The sequence below is a fragment of the Schistocerca cancellata genome, chromosome 10, assembly GCF_023864275.1.
Source record: "Schistocerca cancellata isolate TAMUIC-IGC-003103 chromosome 10, iqSchCanc2.1, whole genome shotgun sequence".
Lineage (NCBI taxonomy): Eukaryota > Metazoa > Arthropoda > Insecta > Orthoptera > Acrididae > Schistocerca > Schistocerca cancellata.
In genome coordinates, this window is record NC_064635.1 from 80507285 (window position 1) to 80527602 (window position 20318).

Genomic DNA, 20318 nt, shown 5'->3' on the forward strand with positions numbered 1-20318 from the left:
CAGCTGTCAGAGTTTTTTTTTTTAAATCCCAGAATGTCAGTGTGTGCCTCACTTGTCGCTCGTAGAACATTGCGATGATATTTGAGTTCTGCCCATGTTTGGATAAGCACTGGAGCATTTACAGTTGTCATTACTTCATTGATTTTTACATGAAGGATAGCAGTGTCTTGAGTGGTGTTGTGTACACACAATCTCCAACATAACCCAGACAAAAAGAAGTCTAATGGTTCCAGAGTGAGATTTTCACTCTTCAGTGGGCTGCACACTGATATGAAACTTCCTGGCACATTAAAACTTGTATTTGGGTTGCTCAGTTGATAGAGAGAACTTGCCCATGACAGGTGAAAGTCCTGAGTCTTGGTCTGGCACCCAGTTGTAATCTGCTGTGTTACAGTGGGAGAGAATGGGGCCTGTGTGGGGGAACCATCACGATCCAGCCACCTCTCGGGAAATGTCATTCAGCACAAGCAGCACATTTAGATTCCAATGTTGGAATGCAGCATCATGCTGGAAGATGACGGGCAGCTGCAGTTCTTTGATCTGTGGTAGCAGAAACTAGGTAAACATTTCCCATTATGGCTTGCTTTGCAAAGAAAAATGGGCCTGTCGCCCTATTGTGCCTTAGGCCAGCATGTGGCTATTACCGGTGTGTTCACATGTGTTGTGTGGGTTTACAGAGCACCAAATCCTGATGTGGTGATTCACATATCTAGAAATGTGAAACATTGTTTCATCTGAAAACAAGCACTTTTTCAGACAGTCATTGTCAGCTTTTATGGAGGTCAGCGTGGAACACGTGAAGGAATACCACAGAGGATAAAAGGCATAACTGCTTATGCAACACTTTATGGACAGTTGATCTTGCTTCCTGCAATTCGTGTAATGCATGACAAGTTGATGCCTGGGCTTGCTTCGAAATCCAACTTGCACTGTGTCAATGTGTACGTGAGACACACGGGATCTTCAAGGAAGGTATTTAACACTGCCTGTCTCCATACAGTTTTTGAACCATCTCATTACACATCTTTTTTTCCCCTGGTGGTGCCCTCCCATACTGGTGTCTATCATTTTGCAGTACTGCTATCTCAGATTGAGATTGTGCATACCAGATAACATATTTTGCCTTCCCCTGACCTGTCAGAATTTCAGTGCAATTTGAGTTGATACTGCAACAAAAGGACAAAGGAAAAAACTTTGAGATCTGCTAAATGTTTTATAACAAACCATGATTCTCTGTACCTAATACCTTCCAAATTTGATTTTTTGAAATAAGACTGGGACTTCACGGTGCCTATTCTTTTGGCCATACGGTGTCAATGTTCTGACACTGTTGTTGTTTTGTCATCAATTTTGTTTAGATTCAGCTCTCTGTCTGAGCCACCTGCCTGACATCCTCTCTGCATTCCAGCACAACTGCCACCTCCAGGCCTGCCTGTTTGATTCTTGCTCTTTGCTACCCTTTCCACTATAATTTTCAGTAATGACTCGAGCTTTAATAAGTGACGAAACTGTTCATTTCATTATGTTCTTTGTTGTTAGACTTGTTTTTCTTTTTGACTCATTACAGTGCCTCTTCATTCTTTACTTGATCAATTCACCAGGTCATTAACACACTTGCAACAACATATTTCAGTGACTTCTAGTAATTTCATTTCTCTCTTCTCTCTTGTCCGTACATTAAAATCATACAGAGCTATGCTCAAAGCACGTCTGTTACTGACCTTTTTTGTGGTCTCATGGTTTATATTTTTGGATGTTAGCAACTGTTTCTTTTCATTCCAGTAAAGCTCTTTTGTGCTGTGCAATCATTGCTACTCCTACCTTTCTTGCATCTCCCTCCTTTATCAGTCCTATTTTTGAGACAACAGAATTCTTGTTTTAGTTGAACATATGAGAGGGAATTAAATATAATGGGAATTTTGTTCCCGAACATTAACAGTTAGTAGGATGAGACCGACACTTCTACTTTTGTGGGATGGGGCCTTTAGGAGTGGGGAGAGCCGGCCATTAAATACTTCCAACAGCTTTGTCAGTAATGCTCATGATGTTGGAGCAACAGGTGCACTCTTCCACTGCTTAGTGTATAATTATAAAATTTCTTGCTACTGAAGGAGTTTAAGCAACAGAAATTCTCCAGAGATTGACTGCACAGTTCGGTGATCAAACATTGTTGAGGACACATGTCTTTGCCTGAAGTCAAAAGTTCAAGGAAGAAAGAGAACATGTGAAAAATCAGCTGCTTAATCATCGTTCCCGGACCATCATTGCAGATGAAAACATTTGTGCAGTTTATGACATTCTTGAAGGCGATTGATGGGCAAGAGTATTAGAAATCGCAGAACAAGTAAGAATAAGTTACAGGTGCAACAAGTGATCATCACAAATTTCCCACAGTTCCTTAAAGTGTGTTCCAGATGGCGCCCCATGGCTTCCCAGCCTTTTGACCAAAAATCAGAAGTTTGAGACATTTGTAGGTGTGTCGGAGGCTTAAAGTAAGGTTTACTAAAGAAGGTGATGCGTTTTTGAGTGGGATCATCACCTGTGACAAAATGTGGGTCTACCACTACACCATGCATCCAAACAACCTAGTAAAGAGTGGCAGAGGACGGGGGGGGTGGGGGGGGGAGGGACCCGGTGAAAGCCAAGTCTCGACTGTCAGCTGGTGAGGTTCTTTCAACTGTTTTTAAAAAAAAGCGACGAGGCATTTTGTTCATTGCACTACGTTGTACTGTGAGCTATCGGAGAAGTTGAGGGATGTGTATTGCTGCAAAAAATGAGACTGACTAATTGAACAGGTCGTCCTCCTCCACGACAGTGCCAGGCCGCATAATGCATCTCTAGCAGTCTCCAAACTACAGGAAATGCACCTACACAATTTGATCATCCTCCTTACATCCTGGACCTATTACTCTGTGATTTCTATTTGTTTGGACCGTTAAAGAGGCTGTAGGAGGACACGGATTTGAAGATGACAAGGGCACAGAGGAATTCGTGTGATATTGGCTGCTGGCGCAACTAGCTTCATTCTGATGATGTTGTGATAAAAAACCTTCCTTCTCTTAGGGTAAAATGTGTTTCTAAAGTGGGAAACTATGTTGAAATATAAATTGTAACTGCCTTTTGTTTTTCAATAAAAGATTTTTTTTTTAAATAAAATCCCGTTTATATTTGATTCATCCTCGTTTATGCATCCAGCTTGTTCATTTTATGTACCCACACATTATAGCTATCATCTAGCATTAGTGTCATTTCATTGACCACCCAATTGTCCCTATATACTTTCAGCGACTACTGCTACGTCACCAGCAAACGGTGTTCAGATTTTCTGTCTGTTGCAAACAACTCCCACATCTAGATAGCCATTTACTTCCCTCATTGCCTCTTCAGTATATAAACTACACATCAGTGGTGACAGTGAGCAACCCTGCCTAGCAACCCTGTCTTACACTTTTCCAGATTTTGGCCTGTTGCCTCTTTCTTTCAGTCTGACTGCTACAATCTGCTTCTCGTAGAAAGAGTCAATTATCATTCAATTCTAATCTACAGTTACATCTACATATGTGCTCTGCAAACCACCATACAGTGCATAGCAAAGAACATGCTGTACCATTGTTAATCATTCACTTTCCTGTTCCGCTTGTATGTGGTATGGGAAAAATGATTGTCTGTATGTGTCTGTAAGAGCTCAGATTTCTCTTGCCTTTGCAGTCCTTATGCTAGATGTATGTTGGTGGCAGTAGGATTTTTCTGCAGTCTGCCACAAATGCCATTTCTCTCAACTTCGTCAGTAGAGCTTTGCAAAAAGAACATCATCTTCTCTTCGGTTATTGAGTACACAGACCATTGCCGTAATATAATGTCTTGATCAAACGTAGTGGTAACAGACCTAGCAACACACCTCTGAATAGCTTCCATGTCCTCCTGTAATCCAGCCTGTCGGGGGTACCAAATACTCGAGCAGTACCCAAGAATGAGTGGGTTGCAAGAGTACTCTCTTCACTGTCTCCTTTACAGATGAGCTACAATTTCCTGGACTTCTCCCAATAATCCAAAGTTGACCATTTACCTTCCCTCCAACCGACCTTGTGTGCTCATCCCATTTTTGTAGCTTTTCAATTTTACACCTACATAGTCCACATGACTGTGTCAAGCAGCACACTGCTATTATACATGCAAACAATATGGTATTGTTTTTCCTCCTCATCTTCATTAACTTAACTGCCATTTGCCATTTGCCACACACTTAGAAATTCTAACGATGGAAAATCCAGGACGGAATGTAACTATATTATGGAAATGATAGTCGCTACTCACCATATAGCGGAAATGCCGAGTCACACATAAGCACAACAAAAAGACTGTTGGAAAGCAAGCTTCCAGCCAACAAGGCCTTTGTCGAAAATGGACCAAACACACACACACACACACACACACACACACAGGACCACAGTCTCTGGCTGCTGAAGCCAGACTGTGAGCAGCAGTGCTTTATGGGAGAGGAAGCTGGAAGGTGGTAGTAAGGAGGAGACCAGGGTGAGGAGTGGGAAGGATAGCATGCTATGGGTGGGGGACAGTAAATGCTTCTTGTGGGATTGTGCAAGGATGAGATGGAGACAGCATTTGCAGCTAGGTGCAGTTGGGAGTCCAGACAACGGGTGGGGGAGGGGGGCGGGGGGTTAGCGGAAAAGGAGAGAAGTAAAAAGACTGGGTGCATTGGTGGAATTGAGGACTGTGTAGTGCTAGAATGGAAACAGGGAAGGAGCTAGAAGTGTAAGGAGAACGGCTTACAAAGATTGAGGCCAGGAGGGTTACGGGTACATAGGATATATTGCAGGGGGTGTTCCCACCTTCCCAGTTCAGAAAAAGTGTTGGTGGGAAGGATTCAGGTGGCACAGTGTTTGAAGCAGCCACTGAAATGAAATGAAGAATGTTATGTTGGGTGCCGTGCTCAGCGACAGGGTGGTCCAGTTGTTTCTTGGCGACAGTTTGTCAGTGGCCATTCACACTTTCAGACAGCTTGTTGGTTGTCATGCCCACGTAGAATGCAGCACAGTGGCATCAGCTTAGCTTGTAGATCACGTGACTGGTTTCACATGTAGTGCTGCCTTTGATGGGTGGTGGGGACAGGAGGATGCATGGGCCATGTAGACGAATCCTTCCTAAACACCCAGAATCCCAAACCTCTCACCAGGTTCACATTCATTGATAACATCTTTGTGATCTGGATCAAGAACATCCTATCCACATTTCTCGAGAACCTCAACTCATCCTCTCCTATTCGCTTCATCTGGTCCTACTCAGCCCAAGAAGCCACCACGCTCAATGATGACCTCCACTGACAAACTGTGGCAAAGAAACAGCTGGACCACCCTGTTGCTGATCACACCACCCAAAACGATGTTCTTCCTTTCAGTGACTACTTCATAGCCTGTGCCATCTGGATTCTTCTCACCGACACCAACTTTTCTGAATTGCGCAGATAGGAACTCTCACTGCAATATATCCTACACCCGCTACCCTCCTGGTCTCAATCTTCATTAGTCCTTGTCCTTACCCATCTAGTGCCTTCCCTGTTCCTATTCCAGCACTACATATCCCTCTTTTCCACCTACGCACCCAGTCTTTTTACTTCTCTCCTTTTCCACCTCACCCCCCTTTCCCCACCCTCCATCTAACCTCCCGATTGCACCTAGCTGCACACTCTCTCTCCACCTCGTTCGTGCACCCTCCCAAGCTGCACTTGCTGTCCTCCACCCCTAACCTGCTATCCCTCCCCCTCCTTGCCCCAGTGTCCTCCTTACCCCCACCACTCTGTTGTCTCTCCCATCGTGCACAGCTGCTCTCAGTCTGGCTTCAGCTGCCAGAGACTGTGGTCGTGTGTGAGTTGCGTTTGCATGCATGTGTATTGTGCATGGCCATTTTCGACAAAGGTCTTGTTGGCCTAAAGCTCACTTTTCGACAGTCTTTTTTTGTGCCTATGTATGACTCAGCATCTCCACTATATGGTGAGTAGCAACTATAATTTTCATAATATTGTCATTTACAAATTTTGTCAAAGATGTTCTGCATCCTTCTGTAATCAGTCAATGTTGACACTTTCCCTTACACTGCAGTATCATCAGCAAACAGCTGCTCATCCTATCTGTCAGATTGTCTATGCATACAGCCAAGAAGAGGTATCCTGTCCAAACAAATTTTGGGCTTGCAGCCGGCCATTGTGTAATATGTCCCACAATATCTCAACTGGCAAGTACCCAATTGAAGTATCATGGGATATATTAAACAGTGACCGGCTAGAAGCCCGAAATTGTTTGGTCAGGACTTCTCTTGTAGGCTTTATAAGTAAACAATGTGACGAACAACACATCCCGTGATATTTCAACTACCAGGTGCCCAGTTGAAATATTGTGGTATGTATTAAACAAATTGTTTAAACATTCAGTTCACTAGGAAATTTTTAAAATCCGTGAGAACAGTCATATCATACTTCCCTGAGGCACTCCTGGCAGTACCTTTTCTCCCACGAATACGCACCATCCAGTACAACATACTGGATTCTATTACTTAAAAAGCCTTCAAGCCACTCATATATGTGACAATCTTTTTAATGTGCTTATACCTTTCTTAACAGCGTGCAGTGTGGCACTGTCACAGACTTTCTGGAAATGAAGGAAAATGGGATGTTCCTATTCCCCTCACCCATGGTTTCCAGGATATCATGCAAGTAGTTGACACCACACTGCCTAAGAATCAAAAGCATTTCATTTCATTGCACATTATTATATACTTTCTCCAAATCTGCAAATGCTATGAATGTTTACTGGGTTTTCCTAAAGGTGCCCCCTATTAACACCTGGAATGCCAAAATGTTATCTTGGGTTTCCCTGCTTCCCCTGGAACCAAATTGGTTCTCTCCTATTCCACTTTCAATTTTCCCTTCCATTCTTCGATACAGTAGCAGTCTACTCTTATGAGAATTTTTGTTCACTCAAAACTAGAATTGTTGTGTGGTAATTTTCATATCTATCTATCCATGCTTTCATCAAATGTTTAGCAGTTATATTTCTTTTCAAAATCTGATAGAACTTCACCACTTTCAGTAGTCTCAATTTTTTAGGCCAGAAAAACGACAAATCATGGTGATTTTTATATTCATTAGGGTATAACTCATAGCTGGTGGGAAGGAAAAGTGATTGCAAAATGAACTAGTCAAAGTGAACAAGCTCCATAGGTATAAAATATAAATAGTTAGGAGTTGGGCAGAGAAAAAGCTTTGATTGAAGACAGAATATAATGGAACAGGATAAAATGTGAAGAAGTATGCTGTTGTGAAGCTGCAAAATAATACTGTGAGGTAGTAAACAAGTCTTGTAATAGTGGAACGGATTAACTGCAGTTTAGTTTCGTATGTTAAGAAGTATGATGCTGTTGGTTAGCATTATTGCTTCAATTGTTTCTTGTTACTTATGTAAGCTGTAAATATGATTATGTGAAGTGTGCTACCAAGGTGATGCGTGAATTCCATGAAGGGCTGTTTTCGTGTAATTAATAAGTCTGCTCGACTTTTTTTGTTGACAGAACATATCAGATGAGTCAGAGGATGAGAAATCGAAGAACATCTATCACATACAGACACTGTATGCATTTGATCTTTTCAAGAATAAGCAGTTCCATGAGTCTATGAAGGAGTTTCTCAAACTGGGAACAGGTAAAGTCACCTAATAAAATACAACAACATTTTCTTTTTTAGTTCAAATTTGCCATTCTTGTCATTGTAACAAATCTTTCATTAATTGTAGTTGGTCACTGACTTTCACAACTCCTCTGCCCCTAAAACATTAACCCCTTCTTTAGTCTTATTCCACAAATTTTTTTTCTGGAATTGGTATGTTTTGATGAATAACATGTAACACCCCAGTCAAATATATTATTTCTCATATGTATTATTTCTCATCCCTTTTTCTCAAGGCATACTGGTCGTACAGGAATGAACAAGGTATTGTTAGAAAGGTTTTTTAACTGGCTTCGGACATTGCATATTGATTTTGCACTAATACTTACTGTTTGTGAATAATTTTTACATAAAGGAGACTTTTAACTATCATAGGCAGGAGGACATCATGGATGCCCAGCTCCATACCTATATTTTACGAAGCTAATATACTAATAATGAATAAGAGACTCCCTTTTCATATTATCTTATTACAAATACCATTTTATTTGTTTTAAAACACGTATTAACTTCATAATTTGTAGACAGCATTGTCATAGAAAATTACTGTGATTGCTGCGATAGTCTGTTATCTCTGCCCATAGTTCAAATTGACTTTTCGAAACTATTATACTTTTTGAAATGACAAACATATGTCATTGTTGCCTTTCCTTGTGGTTTATGTATTGCTAATATGGCCTAACATCCTTACTGTAATGTTTGTCAAAGTTATAGTCTGTGTGGCCCTACTGACAATTCCTGATATCTGCTCATCGTACAACCTGGGGCAAACACTTTACACTTATTCCATACTGTCATTAATAAAACTATGAAAGTCTGAAGGTTTCACAGAAATTCCCTGGTGGCTGTAACTGAGCCAGTTCTCAATGTTACAACAATCTACTTTGCATAGGGCACTGGCTATGCTCACTATCATCAATAAAAGGAGAAGAATGAAAATTTAGTTACTCATAAAAGAAATATTAAGAAGGGTGAGGAAGTTAATGGAGAACTATATGCTTTTTTCCTCAGGAAATAATAGAACTGTGTGTTTTAACACCTAACCTATTGCCTGAATAAAGCCAAGAAACATTTCAGCCAATCCATCTTCCAAGGAATGTTATGTTTAGATGGTATTCACCTGCTGATTAGAATGTACAGAACATACGAGGTGTGATCAAAAAGTAACGTGATTTTTTTAATTTCATAGGCTTTATCATTTTCAAGTAGTCAGTGAACTTTTGCTTTTGAAAAAGATTAATCAAAGAATTTGATTTATCTTGATAAATGGAATAAACTTCAGAACCACATTATAAATGTTGAATGTGGCTTTTTGGCAAATCTACTGTGAGTGAGACAAGAGACTGACTAGTATAAACATTTCAATGAGGGCCGAGAAGACATTGAAGACGACTGCCCTGGACACCTTAGCAAATCGATCACCAATAACAATGATGAAGAATTAAAGAAAATGGTTCTAGAAAATCGCCAAATGAACTTAAGAGAGGTTGCGGATGATTTCATGCCAAGCAATTCTTTCAGGTGTTTTGGGCACAAAATGTGTAGCAGCAAAATTTGTTCTGAAATTGTTGAATTTCATCAAAAAACAATGTCGTATTTATGTCACTCAGGAACTGCTAAAGGTGACATTGGTCCAGAACTTCTAAAGAAGGTTATAATAGGTGACAAAACATGGGTAAATGAGTATGACATTGATACCAAGGTCCTAGTTGTCCCTTAGGAAACTGCCTGAAGAGCCAAGGAAAAAAAAATTCCACTAGTCAGTCACATGTGAAGGTTCTTCTCACTGTTTTCTTGATTGCAGTGGGATAGTGCATCATGAGTTCCAGCCTTCTGGTCGTATGGCTGATAAGGGATACTTCTTGGAAGTTGTGCGCCACTTATGTGAAGCAATCCAAAGAAAACAACCAGAACTGTGGGAAAACCACTCATGGATCTTGCATCACAGTTCTGCTCCCACTCACACCTCAATGCTTGTTTGTGATTTTTTGCCAAAAAACAACTGTGATGTTGCCTTAGCCACTGTATTTACCGGATATGGATCCCTGTGACGTCTTTCTATCCTCGAGGCTGAATAGAAGCACGAAAGCCTGTCATCTTGCGAACATTGATGAGAGAAAAACAGAATTGCTGAAGGAGCTTAACACCATAATGAAAAGCGTGTTCCATAAATACTTCTGACAAAGGAAAAACCACTGGCACAAGTGTATTATATCTTAAAATTTTGTATTTGTGGGGATCCACATCCTCCAGATGCTTCATCAACATGAACATGGTAGGCTGTAATCTGATATTTATTTAATCATGGGATTAGCTAATTTCAACAAAAGGTCATTGTCAAGTACAAATAAAAATACGATCGTAAAAGGTTTCACTGTAGTGTGGATCCTTTCGTAAAATAACAGAATATGGCTACATTTTACTCGTACTTGACGATAAAGCTTATTCAAAATTAGCTAATCACACAATTAAATAAACATCTCATTGCAGCCCACTACGGACCAGGTTTATGTTTATCATGTATTATATCTGAACGGGACAAAGTTCAAGTTGATAGATAAATAAAGATACTTAAATAAAATCATAAATTCCAGTTATTTTTTGATCACACTTTGCATCCATTCCTGTAACAAAAGGAACCTCATCCAGTGATGCTGGAAACTTATTCTCAAGAAAGAGTAGATAACGGATCCCTGTAAGGTGATGTGGGAATATAAGAGGCCTAGTCAATTCTCTCTCATACCACACCAAATTTTTACAGAAAAGCATTCTTGAAAATGTCTCCACCAAACCATATGGATTTTTATCAGACCACCGATGTGAGTTGTGAATATTATTTATACTGCCATGAATAAAAGTGCATTTGTCAGAAACGGTACTGGCAGGATTACTTGGCGATTTGCAACTAGCCAACAACAAAATTCCAATCATCTACTTTTTTCTCCTTCCCAAAAGTGCTGAATCCAGTATAAATGATAAGACTAAAGACTATGTATATGTAATGTCCACCATATTCTTGTACATGGAACACCAACATGTGTTAAAATTCTACAAGTGCTTGTTGTAGGACTGCATTCTACCATCTAAATAATATCAACTACTTTAGCCACACTCTCTTCAGTTGCACATTCACATTAGCTGTGACAGCTGGGCAGTGCGCCAATCTTACACAGTTTAGCAAAAACATAAGTAGGGGTTAGGAAATCATATACTGTATGCTCTATAAGCAGCAGCATGTGTGGCATTCTTCAGTGATATGATATATGATAGAGTTGGCCAACAAACCACAATCACAGCTGAAATATTCAGTTGCGTGACTTCAGATTCAACTTTATGACTTGAACTTCAAAACAAAAATGACACTCAGTAAATAAACCCACAACGTGTAAAAAATATAATGTAATTGGACAGATAAAAAAAAAATCTCTTCACCAAGCCGCAGGAGAACACACATAAAGGTACCATTATTGAAATTAGCTAGCTTTTGCAGCCAGTGGCTCCTTCTTCTATCGGAAACATTGAAGTGGAAAGAAGACGAGTGAAGGGAAAGGGCTGGTAGGGTTTAGAAAATGAGGGGAGTATGAAAAAGGACCATGGGTCAGGGGAGACATCAGATGGCAGGCAAAGGAAAGACTGATTGTTGGGGACTGCACTGAATGAGGTTTGAAAACCTGAGAGCTTAGAAGTGGAAGATAACATAAGACGGAAGACAAAAGTTACTGACAAAACATCATGCATCAGTTAATAAGAGAGGAAAGCTGAGTGTGTTGCATGTGGTAAAGGTAGAGAATAGACAAGTCAGAAAATAAAAGATATATAAAACTAGAAGGGAGTGAAGAAAGAAATAGTTACTGACAAGAAATGCGGAGACCAAAGAAATTAACATAAATTAAGGCCAGGTGGGTGGCAAGAACCAAGGATGTGTTAGAATGGCAGCTCTCATTTGTGGGGTTTAGAGAAACTGTTGTCTGGGGGAAGAATACAGATGGCTCGTGTTATGAAACAGGAACCAAGGCCACAACTGTCATTTTGCAACAGGATATAGTGTGTTGCCAGTGTACACCCACTGTGTGTGCCCATTTGTCGCAAGTGAAAACTTGGTGGTAGCCACGCCAATGTAAAAGCTGGTACATGGTGTGTCATTTCATAGGTTGATACTACATGTTTTGCCAGTTACAGGGCTACTATAAGTAGTGGTAGGAGGGTTCATAGGGCAAGTCCTACAGTGGGGACAGTCACAGGGGTAGAAGTCATAGGGTAGGGAAATAGGTGCAGAAGAATTATAGGGTCTGAAAAGCATATTGTAGAGATTGGAAGGATAATGAAAAGCTATTCTGGTGTGGTGGGCAAAATGTCTGACAGAATGGACATTATTTCAGAACATGATTTTAGGAAATCGTAGCCTTGTCGAAATAGCTGGTTAATAGCTTCAAGACAGGATAATACTGAGTGACATGTGGTGTTCTTGTAAGTGCTTCTGGGGGAACCAGCAGTACCGGGATTGGATGTGAAGGGCCAGGATATCTGCTTTTGGAATAGGGAGGGGCAATTAGATGCAGTGAAGGGTGAGATGAGAATGATGGTGTATTGCTGCAAAGAGTCTGCATCTGATTAAATACATTTACCTCAAATGCCAAGGCTCTATGGGTGGGGGGATGTTTCATATGGAAAGGATGGCAACTGTCAGAGTGTAAGTACTGTTGTTTATACTACGTTTAATGTGAACAGAAGCAAGTAGCTGTCCTTAAGTGAGAATGAGGTCAGTGTAAAGGAAGTGGCATGGGATTTGGAACAGGACCATGTAAAATTTAATTGAGAGAATGTATTTAGAGATTCCAAGAACTTTAACAGGTCAGCCTCACTATGAGTCCATTTGACAAAGATGTCGTCAATGTATCTAAACCAGACCAGTGGGAGAAGGCTTATGGATCACTGGAAAGCCCCCTCCAAGCAACCCATGAAAAGGTAGGCATAAGAAGGAGCCATCCTGGTTCCCGTAGCTGTGCCCCTGCCCTGTTTGTATGTCTGTCCATCAAAGATAAAGTGGTTGTTGGTAGGTATAAATTTGATTATGTTGAGTGGGCAGGATGTCTTACGTTTGGAATGAGGTGGGTGCTGATCAAAGAAATGTTCTGCAGCAGACAGACCATTTATGTATGGGGTATGTCGGTAAAGAGGGAAGTGACATCAGTGGTGACAAGCAAGGTATGTGGTGGGAGTGGGATGGGCACAGATTTCAGACGATCTAGGAAATGGTAGGTGTCTTTAATATTGGAGGGAAGTCTTTGTCATATATGTAGGAAGTTTTGATGAACTAAGGCAGATATACATTAAATGGATGCTTTGAAACTAGCAGCAGTGGGATAGTCAGGATGGTTATGTTTGTAAAGCTCAGGGTAAGGTAAAATGTGGGGATCCCTGATTTGGTTGGGGTAAGAAGTTTTATGGATTGGGGTGTTAGTTCTTGTGAGGGGTCTGAGGTCTTAAGGACGGAATGTAGGTCAGTTTATATCACAGGGATGGGATCTTGATGGCAGATGCTGTACGCAGAGGTGTCAGACAGCTGGCATAGACTCTCACTTGCATACTCCCATCAGTCAAGTACCACAATGGTAGATCCCTTGTTCTCTGCTGGAAGATGATAATGGAATCACCAGTTTTTAGGGAATGAAGAGCCTGGAGTTCTGCAGAGCACAGGTTAGGATCATGTTGTATGGACCTGAGGAAGGGTTGTGAAGCAGTGCTGGATGTGAGAATATTCTGAGGGCTTGTAAGGGATGATTTTGAGGTAGTGGTGGTGGATCAGGTTGGAATCGTGGTTGAAACTGTTCGAGGCAGGGTTCATTGTCAGATCTGCTGGTGGAAAGTTTTTGGGCTTGGGTTATGAGGTGCTATTTCCAGTTGTCATTACGTGTGCAGGAAAGTAGATCCTTCACCAAAGCAGCATATAATATGCAAGTTTAGGGCTGAAAGTGAGACCATTGGATAATACAAATAACTGAGGAGGAGGGGAGTACCTTAGATGAAAGGTTGAGAACACTGTGCTGGTCTAGCTGGTTCTTGTGATCATGAGTTATCATTGCTCTGGTGGGCAGTGGTAAAGGTTGGGGGATGTTGGCAAAGCTCAGTTTGTGGGAGAGGAGTGGTAGTTGATGGTGCTGTTGAGGTAGTTTAGGAGAATGCGGGGATAATTTTTTGAGATAAAGTCTGGCATTTCGTTGCAGTTTGGTTTGGCGGATAATACCACCCAAGGGGATATGATGGGCAGGATTTTATAGGAGGGGAGAACTCTGTTGGAGTGGAAAGTGGCAGATGAGGCATATAGGTCACGGATTAGCCGGGTAAGTGCAAGAGTATTTGAAATTGTAAAAGGGGCTGATGTAGAGTAGAATTGCATCCTGCAACAGGGACTTCCTGTGTTAGGCCTTTTGGAGTAGCTTCCAGGGATAAGCAGGTTTCAAGAAACAGAAAGTGGGTCCTTAGTTTTTATAGTGCAGAAGCGTGTTTTTGAAAGGGATGAATGTAATATGTAGAGTGTCAGTATGTAATATGTAGAGTATAAACAAACAAAATTAGAACTTGGATCTGTAGCAACCTGTATCTGTGTGACAGTAAATATTGGGCAAACACTATGTGGAATGTTTTATTTGATTTAATTTACATGATCCCCCCTAAAATATTTACTATTCCTCCTGAGGCACCCTGCATAGCTTCTGGAACAGGTTGTAATTTCACCAGTGCTCAGTCTACTGCAATACAATACTATGTTTTCATCCCCTGTCTTCTACACTTGCTTTAAGTATACAGTGGCCACTTTCCCAAATGTATTCAGCTGCAAACTGCTGTCTTTACTAATGACATGTCAGATATTTTGATTTCTATAACTTCTGTAATTATGCTGTTCGCGGAAACTGCGAGCCTTTACAGAGATACACTATGTGATCAAAAGATCTGGCTGAAAATGACTTAAAAGTTCATGGCACCCTCCATCTGTTATGCTGGAATTCAATATGGTTTTGACCCACCTTTAGCCTTGATGACAGCTTCCACTCTCGCAGGCATAAGTTCAATCAGGTGCTGGAAGTTTTCTTGGGGAATGGCAGTCCATTCTTCACAGAATGCTGCACTGAGGAGAGGTATGGATGTCAGTCGGTGAGGCCTGGCACGAAGTCGGTGCTCCAAAACATCCCAAAGGTGTTCCATAGGATTCAGGTCAGGACTCTGTGCAGGTCAGTCCATTACAGGGATGTTATTGTCGTGCAACCACTCCGCCAAGGCCGTGCCTTATGAACAGGTGCTCGATAGTGTTGAAAGATGCAATCGCCATCCCCGAATTGCTCTTCAACAGTGGGAAGCAAGAAGGTGCTTAAAACATCAATGTAGGCCTGTGCTGTGATAGTGCCATGCAAAACAACAAGGGGTGCAAACCCTCTCCATGAAAAGCATAACCACACCGTAACATCACCACCTCTAAATTTTACTGTTGGCATTACATTCACTGGCAGATGATTTTCACCGGGCATTCGCCATACCCACACCCTGCCATCGGATCACCACATTGTGTACTGTGATTGGTCACTCCACACAATGTTTTTGTACTGTTCGATCGTCCAATGTTTATGCTCTTTACACCAAGCGAGGCATCGTTTGGCAATTACCAGCATGATGTGTGGCTTATGAGCAGCCACTCGAGCATGAGATCCAAGTTTTCTCACCTCCTGCCTAACTGTCATAGTACTTGCAGTGGAACCCGATGCAATTTGGAATTCCTGTGTGATGGTCTGAATAGATGTCTGCCTGTTACCCATTATGAGCCTCTTCAACTGCTGGTGATCTTTGTCAGTCAACAGATGAGATCGGTCTGTACGCTTTTGTGCTGTATGTGTCCCTTCACATTTCCACTTCACTATCACATCATAAACAGTGGACCTAGGGATGTTTAGGAGTGTGAAAAATCTCGCATACAAATTTATGACACAAGTGACACCCAATCACCTGACCATGTTTGAAGTCCATGAGTTCCATGGAGCGCCCCATTCTGCTCTCTCACGATGTCTAACGATTACTGAGGTCGCTGATATGGAGTACCTGGCAGCAGGTGGCAGCACAATGAACCTAATATGAAAAATGTATGTTATTTTGGGGGTGTCTAGATACTTTTGATCACATTGTGTAGATGTGTCGTTGAATGCAATTTTATGTCAATTTTCCAATGCACGTTCAGCCAATACCACCTTCTCTGGGTAGCATAATCACAAACACATCTCTTGTTCAGTTCGGCATTGTTCTGTCATGCACAAGGTTTCCTGGCATAGTACTTCTGCACTTGCACAGTATTTTGTAAATTCTGGGTATTCTGATGCCTGTATTATCTTTCAAAGGTCTCATAAGGTGACATACTGTAACTTGAGGTGTGACGATTGTCTTCATGTTATCTCTCAGGACCTTCGAGCACCTGGCTGAAAGCTTATTGATATATAACAATATTTTATTTCAAGAATTATTTCATAACCATTACACATTAGTGAAACATGAAGGAGTGCATGCATATAAGTTCCTGTGTTCGGGGGGAGGGGGGGGGGGATTGCATGGCCAGGCCAGGAAGATTCACATCCAAAAGTTTAATCATAGTTTAGATTGTTCGGCCAAGTGTCATGTACCAGTTTCCAGCGAGCCACATTTTTCTAAATTGTGAGGATGAATCAGGAAGCCTTTGCCCCTATTTTTTGGTAGCCAAAATAAGATACATATAGGCAATTAGAAATATATGTACTATTCTACATATGTTACACTATTTTTTCACATAGCCCCCACATCAGTTTGAACGTTTGTCCCATCGCAGCACTAAATTTGAGATGCTTATGGAGTAGAATTCATCCAGCTGACTGTGGAACGACTGTCTGACAGCTATCTTGGCTTCATTGTTACATGTGAATTGCTACCCTGTCAGGAACTTCTTCAGCAGACTGAAAATGGGGAAATCATCATGGGTGTGGTCTTGACTGTATGGTAGGTGGTTCATACTCTTCCAGTGAAATGACCAAAGTCTGTCAGCAGTTCTGATTGCTCCATGTGATATCATACTGTTGTGGAGGATAATCACAGTGTCCATATTGAGAATCCCTTGGCTTCTTCCCGGTGGCAGCCTACAGATGTGTCAGTGTGGAACAATAACTGTCGGCAATGATGGTTACACCTAATGGCATGAAATCCAGCAGGAGCAATCCACAGTGATCCCAGAAGACTATTAACATCACATCTTAGATGAACCTGGATGTTTTCACACCACCCTCTGCTATTTTGATTCCAACGTGAAATGCAATATCCTTGTTTCATTGGCGTTAACAGTGCAGTCCAGGAATGTATCACCCTTCTTGGCACACCATTGCAGATGTTTTAGTGAAGCAGTCATTCACTTGCCTTTCATCATGCTTTCACCATTGCATCCACACAGGAAGTATTGTCATCAGTCAGCAACAGGCGCGAGCTTCCCAAATGGTCATTGTCATACAAATCTTTATGATCTTTTGTGAACTCTTAACACCACCACATCACGCTTCTCAAAGCAAGACACTTTTCTGCATACATATGCTATGTTTCCCAGTGGATTTTGATGGGTGTTCATTCCTTGGTCTATAGAAAGCAAATCACACCCATTGCTTGCATGCTGTGGACATGTGTGGCACAACCGCCATCTTCTACAACTGGCAGCACCTCCATGCTGCGGACCTACCAGCAGGTAAGGCTGGGCCTGCCAAAGAAATGTTCACTGCTGGGAATGGACAAATTGACTTCACACTTACAATCACAATTTGCCTAAAAAAACAGGGGCAAATAGTTTCTGATTCACGGATGTATAACTTAAAGAACTTTTTATTTGATTGTTGGGCTCTTAATTGGGACCTGTGTCATCTCAGTACTACAATTTTTGTTTCAACACATCAAAATGAAATCTGTTATAGTCTCTCAACTGACAGTAAATTTGTATGCATATTAATAACCTCAAACTCATATACCCTAAACCCAAATAAACCAACAAATCTATCGTAACATCTTCAGTTGAATAACACAGGATATAAGTTTAGATTTTTACTTATATCTGACTTACTTTTGCAATGTGAGAAGTATATTAACATAATTACTTTTATTTTAGTTTTCCTTGCATAAATATAATAATTCACAATGTTAAGTATTAAACGTAATCCTAATAATGGGTTAAAATTTCACCGAACTGAAATATATGATGGTGTTTATAACCCAGTTACTTTGAATATCTTAATCATAAGGGCTAACTCATTAATGTGCCCTAAATTATTTTTTGGATAAGATCTTGCTAGATATTAAAATAGTAAGTGCTGCTAATAATGCTACAAAATAGTAATAATAATAATAATAATAATAATAATAGTAATGACAATAAAATTGAAAAGTCAGGATGGAATAATGACAATATTATAAAAAGGATTAGTTGCTGCTCACTATGTAGTGGAGATGTTGAGTCACAGACAGGCACAACAAAAAGACAGCTAAACAAGTAAGCTTTTGGCCAAAAGTCCTTCTTCTGAAGTAGACAGCACACACACACACACACACACACACACACACACACACACACACACTCACTGCCGAGACCAAACATGGCTTACTATTTTAGCAGTCTTTTTTGTGTCTCTATGCAACTCAACATTTCCTCTATATGGTGAGTAACAATCTCTCCTTTTCACAATATTGTTAATAATAATAATAACAATAATTCTGATAATAATAACAATAAAAATAAATGTTGGTTCATTATATAGTGTTTTGTCAAGGTATATTGTTGTTTCTTGATAAATGACTGAATTATTGATATTTATAGGTTTTGTATTTGTGAAGAAATTTATGAATATTCTTTTGTCTACAGTAATTAATATAAATCTGCTCAGAAATTTCACGTGCATTAATCACACTTTTCAACACAACATTCTTTTTTTTCTGTGAAAGACGAATGGAATATGTTTTCTTAATTTTATTACATTGTCCATTTATTTAAGGAGTAATAATTCGTTATCATTACCTCAAAATTTAAATCTTCTGTGTATTTATTCTTTCTAGTGTGAAGCATATGCTAAGTTAGCAGTAATCAGTCATGTTATGTAAATCCTACATGTCGTATTTCACTAATAACAGGGATCACAAATCAGGTACGGCAGTGATGGAATAATGTGGACTTCTGAAAATTAGTGTTTGGTTTTCCTTTTTCAAGATGCTGATAGTGACACAGAGATTTAAAACTAACTCAGAGCTGCTGGCCCATACCTCTTTAATAATCTGAATTACATTACTGTGACAAGTATAATTTATAATACCAAAAGATAAACACACTTGACAAAATTATAAAATTATGAGACAGTCTGTTGTTCGAGTATAAGAAAGAACGCTAACTTTGGAACTGTTATATCCTTACTTGCAGAGAAAAGAGGAGTAGGTTGCTTAATGTTGTTCATCACTCACCCCCCTGCAGATGATAGCCCCCCCCCCCCCCCTCCCCCCTGTTGAGACAATGAGGAGAGGCAAGGACAGACGAAGGGGGAGGCATGAGAGAGTAGGTGGTCACATTGGTAAGCACTATGCTGACATCAGTCCAGAGATGTTACAAGGATAGAGTGAGCAATATAGATGGATTAAAAGGAAAAGAAATAAAATATAAGGGTGGGCGGGGGGCAGTTAAAACCAATCCAGGAGTTGTGATCAAAAAGTAACAGGAACTTATGTTTTTCTTAAAGAATTTATTTATTCATCGACATCTACATTCTTGCCTCCAAAATAATCCTTCTCAGATATAATACACTCATGCCAGCACTTTTCCTAATCTTGGAAGCACTTCTGGAACTCACTTCTTGTTATGGCGTTCAGCTCCTTCAGTGATTTGTTTTTATATCATCAGTGGGGGAAAATGACATCCTTTCTTGGTTCTCTTCAGCTTTGGGAATAGAAAGGAAGTCTCGGGAGGGGGGGGGGGGGGGGGGCATATCCAGCGCGAGTATGGTGGTTGAGGCAACATAACAGTTTTGTCTTTTGCCAAAAAATCACAAACAAGCATGAGAGCATTATTGTATTATCGTGATGGAGTTTCCATGAGTGGTTTGCCCACAATTCTGATCAGTTTCTTCGAATTGCTTCACACAGTTGTGCATAGCTTCCAGGTAGTTTTCTTTATTGACCATATGACCATAAGGCAGAAACTCACGATGCACTGTTCCATTGTAATTAAAGAAAACAATGATCGAACTTGTCAAATTTTTTTCAATCTTGGCTCTTCAGGCAGTTTTCATTGGATCGATTGGGCCTTGGTTTCGACATCATACCCATATACCCATGTTTCGTCATGTTATAACCTTCTTTTTAAGTTCTGGATTGTTGTTGACTTCATTCAGAAACTGCTGTGCAATGTCTTTGCGACATCATTTTTTGTCAAAATTCAACAGTTTTGGAACAAACTTTGCTATGATGCCTTTCGTGCCCAAATCATCTGAAAAAATTACTTGGCATGAGTGAAAGGATATGCCGACATAATCAGCAACCTCTCTGATGGTGATTCAGTGAT

At 40.5% G+C, this 20318-nt stretch overlaps 1 protein-coding gene across 1 annotated transcript in view; it reads left to right on the forward strand.

Moving 5' to 3' along the window:
- Positions 1-20318, forward strand: part of LOC126106520 (vam6/Vps39-like protein) — a 119525-nt gene that overhangs the window by 42570 nt on the left and 56637 nt on the right. The window contains exon 7 of the mRNA XM_049912848.1: positions 7579-7708. Coding sequence (XP_049768805.1) covers positions 7579-7708 — 130 coding nt within the window. The remainder of the gene's footprint in view (positions 1-7578; positions 7709-20318) is intronic.